General features: G+C 38.9%; 1 protein-coding gene across 1 annotated transcript in view; it reads left to right on the plus strand.

Moving 5' to 3' along the window:
• The window catches only part of AK8 (adenylate kinase 8), a 231,705-nt gene that overhangs the window by 121,815 nt on the left and 98,925 nt on the right, over window positions 1-10,965 (plus strand). The window contains exon 11 of the mRNA XM_007944198.1: window positions 4,781-4,922. Coding sequence (XP_007942389.1) covers window positions 4,781-4,922 — 142 coding nt within the window. The remainder of the gene's footprint in view (window positions 1-4,780; window positions 4,923-10,965) is intronic.

The following is a 10,965-nucleotide window of genomic DNA, read 5'->3' on the forward strand; positions in this document are numbered from 1 at the left end:
AATCCAGTCTCTAGTAAGAAGCAGACGTTAAAGAAAGAATTACCCAGCCAAAAGAATTGAAAGCAGGGATTCAAACAGACACTTGTATACCAATGTTCACTGCAGTATTATTCACAATAGCCAAAAGGTGGAAACAACCCAAATGTCTATAAACAGATGGGTGAACAAAATGTGGTATATACATACGATGGGATATTGTTTAGCCATAAAGGGAAATGAAGTACTGATACAGGCTACAACATGGATGAACCTCAAAAACATTACTCAGTGTGAATTAGACAAAAAAAAAAAAAATTGTATGATCTCACTTATATGAAATATCTAGGATAGGCAAATGCATGAAGAAAAAGTTTATTAATGCTTACCATGGGTTAGAGTAGGGGGAAATGAGGACTTACTGCTTAAAGGGTACTGAGTTTCTCTTGAAGATGATGAAAAACATTTGGCATTGGGCAGTGATGGCCGTTGAATTATATATACACTTGAAAATAGTTAAAATGGCAAATACTTTGTTATACATATTTTACCACAACAGTTTTTTTTTCTTTCTTTTGTTTTTTCAAGAATTACTCAGAGTTATTAACAAGAATAACAAGACTGAGAAGGAGCAGTACAGATACTAACCTGGGCTGGTGACTATACTCCAAATCTTCCCTGACAAGGGAACTCTATGGCAGAAGTCCAAGGGTTGAGACCAAAGGCTTGCCCATGGCAAAGTATGGGGGAAGGAAGTCATGGGTGGAGGGGAGGTGAAGAGCTGGGGGAGATTCATTTAGGAGGGAGACAGGATATAGACCTTACAGGGCCTTGTCAGTCATGGGGCAAAGTCTGCTTTTTATCTCCAGAGCACTGGAGAGCCAGTGAAGGCTTTAAGCAGAGGAAGAGATACAAATAAACGTGTTAACTTCTTATTCAGCTTAGACACCCAGATGCTCTTTTGAAAAAACAAAACGGAACTATTTTGCTGTATATTTGGTGAAGGTTTACACAGAAAATTAGGTTCCCATTTAACGATTTCTATACACATAGCGGCACAGTGCCTAAGGCATTTGACTGCTAACCAGAAAGTTGACAGTTCAAACCCATGAGCTGTTCCACAGAAGGAAGATGGGGTAATCTACTTCTGTAAAGATTTACTACCTTGGTAACCCAATGGGGGTCGCTATAAGTCAGAATCTACTCCATGACAATGGATTTTTTTTTTTTTTTGGATATATATAGCAGTATATTGACAGGGAACTTCCAGAAATTTAAGCCAGATTCAGAAGAGGGGGAGGAATGAGGGATATAATTGCTGGTGTCAGATAGATCTTGGCTGAAAGCAGAGAATTCCAGAAAGATGTTTACCTGTGTTTTATCAGCTATGAAAAGGCATTGGATTGTGTGGATCATAACAAATTATGGATAACATTGCAAAGAATGGGAATTCCGAAACACTTAATTGTGATCATGAGGAACCTGTACATAGACTAAGAGGCAATTGTTAGAACAAGGGGATACTGCATGTTTAAAATCAGGAAAGGTGTGCATCAGGGTTGTATCCTTTCACCACACTTACTCAGTCTGTGTGCTGAGCAAATAATCTGAGAAGCTGGACTGTATGAAGAAGAACGTGGCATCAGGATTGGAGGAAGACTCATTAACAACCTGCAATATTCTAATGGCACAGCCTTGAAGCACTGACTGGTGAGGATCAAAGACTACAGCCTTCAGTATGGATCACACCTCAACCTAAAGAAAACAAAAATCCTCACAATGGACCAATAAGCAACATGATGATAAATGGAGAAGAGATTGAAGTTGTCAGGGGTTTAGTTTTACTTGGATCCACAATCAACACTGATGGAAGCAGCAGTTAAGAAATCTGGTCCTATTGCATGGGCAAAACTGATGAAAAAGACCTCTTTAAAGTGTTAAAGAGCAAAGATGTCACTTTGAAGACTAAGGTGTGCCTGACCCAAGCCATAGTATTTTCAATTGCCTTATATGTAAGTGAAAACTAGACAATGACTAAGGAAGACCAAAGAAGAATTGATGCATTTGAATTGTGGTGTTGGTGAAGAATACTGAAGATACCATGGACTGCAAAAAGAATAAACAAATCTGTCTGGAAAGAAGTGCAGCTGGAATGCTCCTTAGAAGTGAGAATGGCCAGACTTCATCTCATCTGCTTTGGTCATGCTGTCAAAAGGGACCAGTCCCTGGAGAAGGATATCATGCTTGGTAAAGTAGAGGGTCAGCAATAAAGCAGAAGACCCTCAAAATGGTGGATTGACACGGTGGCTGTAACAATGGATTGAAGCATAGCAAGGATTGTGAGGATGGTGCAGGACTGGGCATTGTTCCATCTATTGTCCATAGGGTCACTGTGAGTCAGAATCAACTGCAAGGCACCTAATAACAACAACAGTACATATTGTTCAGTGACATTGGTTACATTTTTCACAATGTATTGGCATTCTCATTATTTCCATTCTAATTGTTCCATTTCCATTAACCTAGCTTCCCTGCCCCCCTTATCTTCTTATCTTCGCTTTATGATAAATATTGACCATTTGGTCTCATATAGATGATTTTTAAAGAAGCACAGTAATCGTAAACCAAAAAACTAAACTCACTGCCATTGAGTCAATTTCAACTCATAGCAACCTCCATTGGGTTTCTGAGGCTGTAAATCTTTACAGAAGTATATTGTCCCATCTTCCTTCTGTGGAGTGTCTGGTGGGTTTAAACTGCTGGCCTTCTGGTTGGCAGCCAGATGCCTTATCCACTATGCCACCAACCAAAACCAAACCAAACTCGCTGCCGTTGAGTCGGATCTGACTCATAGCAACCCCTCCTTGGGTTTCCGAGGCAGTATCACTACAGAAACAGATTGCTCAACCTTCCTTCCGAGGAGTGGCTGGTGGGTTTGAAGCACCAGCCTTCTGATTAGCAGTCAAATGCCTTAGGCACTATGCCACCAGAGCTCCACTAGAAGTGATATTTATTTTATGATACAATCTGTTGTTTAGCTGAAAGGTGACATCCTGAAGTGGTTTCAATTCCAAGTTTAAAGAGCATCTCAGGGCAACACTCTCATGGGTTCCTCTAGTCTCTACCAGTACAGTAAGTTTGGCCTTTTTAAGAATTTGAGTTTTGTTCTACATTTTTCTTCCATTTTTGTCTGGGGCCATATATTGTGCCCCTGGTCAGAACAGTCAGTAGTGGTAGCTGGGCACCATCTAGTTCTTCTGGTCTCAGGATAAATGAAGCTGTGATCCTTGTGTCCTATTAATCTTGTAGAGTAGTTTCTTCTTTGAGTCTTTGGTTTCCTTCTTTCTTTTGCTCCAGACGAGTAAAGACCAATAGTTGTATCTTAGATGACCTCTCACAAGCTTTTAAGACCCCAGATACTACTCACCAAACTAGGGTGTAGATAGCCGGAAGCTCTTGTTAGAGCAAAAGCCCCTTTCTGCTTTTTCCTAGAGATCGGGGAAGAAAAGCGAAAGATGTGAGGAAACAAATACAGGAAAATATAAATTACTTAGAATAAGGTTCTTTAGTGCAAAGGAGCCCTGGTGGCACAGTAGTTAAGTGCTTGGCTACTAACCAAAAGTTCAATTGTTCAAACTCATCAGCCACTCTGCACAAGAAAGACGTGGCAGTCTGCTTCTGTAAAGGTTTACAGCCTTGGGAACTGGGGCAGTTCTACTCTGTCATATAGGGTTGCTGTGAGTTGGAATTGACCTGGAGGCAATGAGTTAGCTACAAGGGCAATAAATCAGCATGTTATATCATTGAAGAAAGCAGCTGTTACTGATCTTTCTGTATCTGTCACTGCCACGTTCACCTGAATGTCAGCCTGGGCAGCCTGTCTGAAGGTTTTAAATGTAGACATTAGGTCCACTTGCCTGACCCACAGACAGTTCATAGGAGGGAAGCTATGTACCTCCAAAGAAGCTGTGAAGAGGTCTATCATTGCAACTCTAGGAAACCTCATCTTGGGGCCCACAATCATAGCAAACAATGGTAATATTTACCAAGTCTTTCTAGAAAAATGAGTGCAAAGTGCAGGAAATGCAGTGCAAATTGCTAGAACGCAGTACATTAGCAACATAGGATATTTAATGAGTCTGGGAAAAGAGATACAAATTTCAGAGAAATGTCAATTGTGGTAATGTAAACAAGAGGCTTCTCTCAATATTTCATTTTTCGTAGGACTTCATTTCAGTCTCTGGTTATAACTAGCACTGGTATTCTTGAAAGGGATTCAGTTCTAAACATCAAAGAAGGGAGAATTGGGCAAAGAAGGGGAACTGCCATTGCTGGTGGGTCACAACTAGCAGAGAGCATCAAGAGAACTAATTGTGGTCCCACTTTAGCTGGGGTCTGGTATGTTTCTATAAAAAGTCTTTTAATACAAAAACTGGGTCCTTGAAGGAAAAGAAACTGCCCATATATCATGAGAGGGTTGGGAGCTACCCTGGCTGCAGATGGAGATGGTACCTTGTTAAGATCAGGGAAAGGTCAGTCACCCAATGCTTTTCCCATCTCAGGCAGCCCAGTTACTCCTCTAGGTCATGGAGGGACATGGGAAATGGGTATCCATAGCCTTCTCCAGGTAGTTTCAAGTGCCTCCAGCTAAACCCAATTGTTCACCAATTCACTTTCTGTTTAAATGAAGGTAGAAAGCCCATGTAAGGGCCACTAACACAGAGGGCCTTCCCTGACATTCTCTGCTTAGTCAGAAGCAGATGTCTGGAGCATGGAGTGATCATTTGTCCTCTTTTCTCTCCAGTCCCTGACAACATCATCTTGAAGGTCTTAACCCATCGCCTGAGCCAGCAAGACTGCATTCAGAGAGGGTGGGTTCTGCACGGCTACCCACGGGACCTGGACCAGGCACACCTCCTGGAAAGCATGGGCCACAAGCCCAATAGGTGAGCCTTTGCTAGAGCTCTCAGCGCTAGCTACACTGCCTGATGGGAAGGTCTCTGCCTCTGGGTGTCCTTCTGCAGCCCCAGTGGGTTTCTGATCCATAGCCTCCAGTTTGTAAGAGCTTTTACATGTCCCTAAAATGGAATGTCTCTTAGACTCCTACCCCTCACCGCCATGTGCCTGTGAACTAGAAATCAAGTTTGGGTTCAAATCCTGCCTTCCTTGTAGGTTTGTTATGTGAATCAACTTAACTTTTTTATGGTTTCATATTTTACATTCAAATATTTGATATAACTGATATTTATTTTGATGTGAGGCTGCAGAATAAGCCTAGTTCTTTTCCCCTAGTTAGCTATTTGTTCCAAAACCAGTTCTTGAATACTCAGTCCTCTCTCCACTAAATTGAAATTTACAGTGTACCACAATTGTGTATATGCTAAGGGCTATTTCTGAACTTTCTATTGTTTTCCACATATCTATTTCTGCAGCAGTAACACACTATTTAATTCTTTTAGTTTATCATCTATTCAACAGCCAATGCAGGATAAAACCCTCTCATTACTCATCTTTATTGTGTATTTTTATATGTTTATTATCCGAACGAATACTATAATGATCTTAGCACATACCAAGAAAAAATACCATTGAGCTTGGAATTGCTTTAGATTTATAGATTGGTCTGTTTATAGGACATTGACCAAATCCTGTCTATGTCTTTAGTGAAACTGTTGTTAGGAGCTATCAAGTTTGTTCCAACTCATAGTGATCTTATCCATAACAGAACAAATTGTTGTCCAGTCTTGTACCATCTGAATGATCATTGGTATGTTTGACTCCATTGTTTTGGCTATTGTAACATTTCATCTCATTGAAGGATTCCCTCATGAAAACCTTAGTGAAACTTTATATTGGGGCTCAGACATTTAAATATATTTCTAGATATTTATTATCTATTGTTGTTCTTGTTAACATTGTGAAAAGATCTTTTCATCTGTTTTATTTTCTGGGTATTTGGGGAATATAGCAAAGACATTGATTTTGCTTCTTTATTTTGTACCCCACCCTCCTTTTAGAACTCTCTTACTATTTCTTATGGGAGCTCTGGTGGTGTAGTGCTTAAGGCATTTGACTGCTAACTGGAAGGGTGGCAGTTCAAACCCACTAGCCACTCCTTGGAAGGAAGGTTGGGCAATCTACTTCCATAGTGATGTTGTTGTTGTTGTTATGTGCCATCGAGTCAGCCCTGACTCATAGCGACCCCTCCTTGGGTTTCCGAGGCAGTATCACTACGGAAGTAGGATTGCCCAACCTTCCTTCCGAGGAGTGGCTGATGGGTGTGAACCACCAGCCATCTGGTGAGCAGTCAAGTGCCTTAGCCACTATGCTACCATAGTGATACCGCCTCAGAAGTCCAAGGAGGGGTTGCTATGAGTCAGATCTGACTCCACGGCAGTGGGTTTGATTTTGTTTTTGGTTTACTATTTCTTACAGTTTTTCACTTGACTCTCTTGGTTTTTTCAAGTGAACAATCATGGCATCTACAAGTATTGATCCTTTAGCCTTTTCCTCTTCATATTCAGGCTTTTCATTTCACTCTTCTGCCGAATTGCTCTTGTTAGTGCTTCAGAACAGGGTCAGTCTCATGATTGACAGGTGTGGTTTGTTCCTGATCTAAAGGGCTATCCTGGTGCTCTGCTGTTAAGGTGCTGCTGGCTTTAGTTTTAGGTTTATATATGTTTATAAAATTAAAGTCTAGCTCTATGGATTTAAAATATCTCAAGTTGATGTTGAATTTTATTAAAGACCTTTTCATTATATTTTAAGTCAATAAAATGTTTTTTTTTTCCTTTGACATATTGATATAATGAATTATGTTAATAGATTTTCTAATAAGTCAGTCTTTCATATCTAGAATGACTCTCACTTGGTCATGGTATGTTATCTTTCAATATGCTGCTTGTGGCAGACAGAATTTTGGGCCTCTTTGCCCCGATATCATGCCCATGAATATGTTATGTTACATGACAAAAGGGCTTTGCAGATGTAATTAAAGTTACTGACCAACTGACCTTTAAATAGGGAGGTTAGCCTGGATTATCTGGATGGGCTCAATATAGTCATATGAGCTCTTAAAAGCAAAGGAAGTTAGAGAGATTATAAGCAAAAGAAGGACTTGACATACCATTGCTGCCTCAAAGATGGATGGGGCCACGTAGACAGCATGAGAAAGAAATGGATTCTTCCAGTAAGTGAGCTTGGGAGAAAACCCCAGGCCCTAGATGAGATCTGTAGCCCAGCCAACAACTTGATCGTAGTCCAATAAGACCCATACTAGACTTCTAACCTACAAAAGCTGTGAACTAATAAATTTGTGTGCATGTATGTTTTTTAAAGCAGCTAAGTTTATAGGAATTTGTTATGGTAGCAATCAAAAACTAATACATGGCTAGATTGTATTTGATACATTTTTTTCATTGATAGGCATATTGTAGTATGGGTCTGAATTTTTCCTATATGTATGTGTATGTGGACTTTGTCAGACTTTTACTTTTAGTGACATGATTAATTTCATAAATCTTCATGCTTTCTCCATATCTGGAATAGTGTTAAAACTTCAGTAGTAACTGTTCCCTGGAGCTGGCACTTTTGGGGGAAAAAGAGCTTGTTAACAACAGTTTGATTTTGTTCATAGTTTTCGGTCAGTTAGAACCTCCTTTCTTATGTGGTTAGTGTTTTCCTAGAAAATCATCCCATTCGCCTTTGCCTTTATATGTTTTAATATAATTTTCAAATCTTGAGTTTTAAAAACATTTCTTCTGTATCTCTGGTTATTTCCTGTTTATTATTACTAATTTCATGCATTAGTGTTTTCTTTCTTTTTAGGGGATTAGTTTAACAGTAGCTTGTCTTATGGGTTTTTTCACCAATGGATAGCTTGGATTTATTTATCAATCTACTGTTTTCACTGTATTCTTTATTCATGAATTTCTGCTTCTCTTTATTAATGACTTCTTGTATTGCATTTATTTGGTTCTTTTTCTTGAATTATGAGTAAAATGTATAATTCTCTTACTTTCCATATTTCTTGTTTGATACTGAAAATGTTTAAGACTTTGAAGTGTCTTCTCTTTACAACCTTAGTCATGTCTCATATGTGTGTGTGTATGTATGTGTATAAAGGAAACAAAACTTTACATTCATACATACATACATATATACTTTTTATTGTGATTTGGGTGAAAGTTTATAGGGTAAATTAGTTTTCCATCTAACCGTTCATACATATTTTGTTTCATGACATTGATTGCAATCCCCACAATGTAACAGCACTTTTCCCCTTCCTCCCTGTGGTTACCATTTCCCTGTATCCTTCTTTCCTATGTATTCCTACCTTCTGACATTTATCTCTAGGCAAAAGCTGCCCTTTTGATCTTTTATGGTTAATTGATCTAAGGAGTGTGTACCTCCCTTCTGTGATTGTTCACATCATAGGCCTGTCTAATGTTTGGCTGAAAGTTGAGTTCAAAGTTGAGTGAGTTCAGTTCCAGGCCTGAAGGGTAACTAAGGACCATTATTTCAGAGGTTCTACCAGTCTCTACCAGACCAGTAAGCCTGGTATTTTTAATTATTTTGAGATTTGTTCCACATTTTTCTCCCAGTCTATCCGGGATCTCCTATTGTGATTCCTTTCAGAGTGGTTGGCAGTGGTAGCCAGGCACCATCTAGTTTTCCTGGTTTTAGGGTCATGGAAGCTGTGGTTCACATGGTCCACTAGTCCCTTGGTCTAATTGTTTCCATGCATCTTTGATTTTCTTCACCATTCTTTGCTCTGGACAAGGAGAGACTAATAGTTGCACCTTAGATGGCTGTTCAAAAGCTTTTCAGTCACCAGTCGTTAATCGCCAAAAGTCAGATGTAGAACAGTGTCTTTTGAACTGTGTTATACCAGTTGACCTTGATGTCCCCTGAGAATATGTATAGTGTTTCCATTATTTATTTATTCTTCTTAGAAATTCTGAATGTATGGTTAAATTTCCTCTTTCATCTAAGATATTTAGGAGAGTTTTTAAATATCCAGGTAGTTGACATTTTGTTGCTGTTGTTTCAGCTTTCATTATTAATTTCTCATTTTAATGCAGAGTACAGAGAATGTATTTAAGTATAGCCTTTTTTGTAATGTGTAGGATTTATTCTGTGAATATTTGGTTAAATGTTCTGTGGTATTTGAGAAGACTATATATTCTAAATTTAAAGTTAGAGAGTTAAATATACATTAGGTTAAACTTAACTTTATAATTTAGAACCCCTATATCCTTACCTTGTTTTTTTTTTTTTTGTTATTGTTATCTTTTGGTTTTTTATTTTGCATTTGGTCTATCAACTTATCAAGGACTAAATGATCTGTCAAATTTCCCATTAATACTGTATTTCTATTGTTTGTGTGTTTCTTGCAGTTTTTGCTTTATATGATTTGGTGCTATGTTTTTTAATGCATATTAGGGTTTTTGTCACTATGTGTTCCTTGTGAATGTACTCTTGATGAAAGTGAGTGTCTGTGGCAGAACTTCCACTTGTCTACTCTAACATTCATTCTACCTTTTCTACTTAGTAGCGAAACATCAATTTTTAGTGGCGCACATTGATATCTGAAATGAAAGGTTCCATTTCCCAGTCTTTTTTATAGCTGTATAGGACCGTATGATTAAGTTCTGGCCAATGAGATTTAGACATAAATTTGTATAGTACTTTCAGAAAACCTGCATTAAGGGAGCTAGCTCTCTGGAAGAACACCTTTTTATCTTTTTCTTTGTTTTCTTACTTTTTGTTTTTCTTGAAGGAAATAATCACCTTGGATTTTCATTTGCCTAGTGTTGTTTGTTTCTATTAGCTGTTTCTTTCTACATTTTATAATAACATCTCAGAACAATTTTCTACAAAGTCCAGCATATTACATAATTTATTAGTTCCAGGTTTTCCTTGGTCACGTCCTTTCTTCTCTTTTTTGAACCGTTTCTTCCCTCGTCTTGCTACATGGCTCTTCTTCAGGGTTTTTCCTTCACTGTCATCAAAGGAATTCCCTTTGCCTTCTGAGTCGGAGTCCCTGTTCCTGAATCACACATATTTCTCTTGATTATATATACTCCCTTGCCTTAGTCAGGAGCTCTGGTGGTATAGTGCCTAAGGCATTTGACTGCTAACCAGAAGGCTGGTGGTTCAAACCCACCAGCTACTCCTCGGAAGGAAGGTTGGGCAATCTACTTCTGTAGTGACACTGCCTCAGAAACCCAAGGAGGGGTCGCTATGAGTCGGATCCAACTTGACAGCCCTGTGCTGCATTGTTGCGTTGCGTTGCCTTAGCGGAGCATATCCTCCAGTTGATTTTCACGTTAAAAAGTTGCAGTAGGCTGTTCCAGCCTCAAGATATCTGCTCCAAACCAAATAGGTCACTTTCTCCTGGTGCACAGCTTTTGCCCTGGAATCCCCATTCACTGCTACCCTGAAGATTCCTTTCATCTCCATTCCATGTTGAATATATTGTTGCTGTATTCCATGACTTCCTTTTTCTTGGCTCGCTCCCTCATTTTGGTGGAGCACATCCATCAGTACCTTCCTGAGAAAGCTTGCATGGGAGATAAATTTTTTGAGAACTTGGATGTCTGAAAATATTTTTATTCTACCTTCGTACTTATTAGGTAGTTTGATTGGATGAGGAATTATAGACTAGAAATCATTTTGCCTCCGAATTTGAACCCTGTAATTTCTGTTAAATCCATTGCCAATCTGAGTCCTAATCCTTTGTATGTGATTTAAAATTTTTTTCTCTCTCTTTCTCTGGAAGTTGGTAAGATCTTCTGTTTGTCCCCAGGGTTCTGACATTTCACAATGAAATTTCATTTATGTTCTTGGTGTGGGTCTAATTTCCTCCGTTGCTCTAGAATTCATTTTGGAAACTCATGTCCTTCACTTCTGGGAAATTCTCTTGAGTTCCTTTGTGGATGATTTCTTTCTGTTTCCTCTGTTCTCTCTGAAACTCCTATTATTTGA

This window comes from Orycteropus afer, unplaced genomic scaffold, assembly GCF_000298275.1.
Source record: "Orycteropus afer afer isolate SDZICR_OR568_19922 unplaced genomic scaffold, OryAfe1.0 scaffold00123, whole genome shotgun sequence".
Lineage (NCBI taxonomy): Eukaryota > Metazoa > Chordata > Mammalia > Tubulidentata > Orycteropodidae > Orycteropus > Orycteropus afer.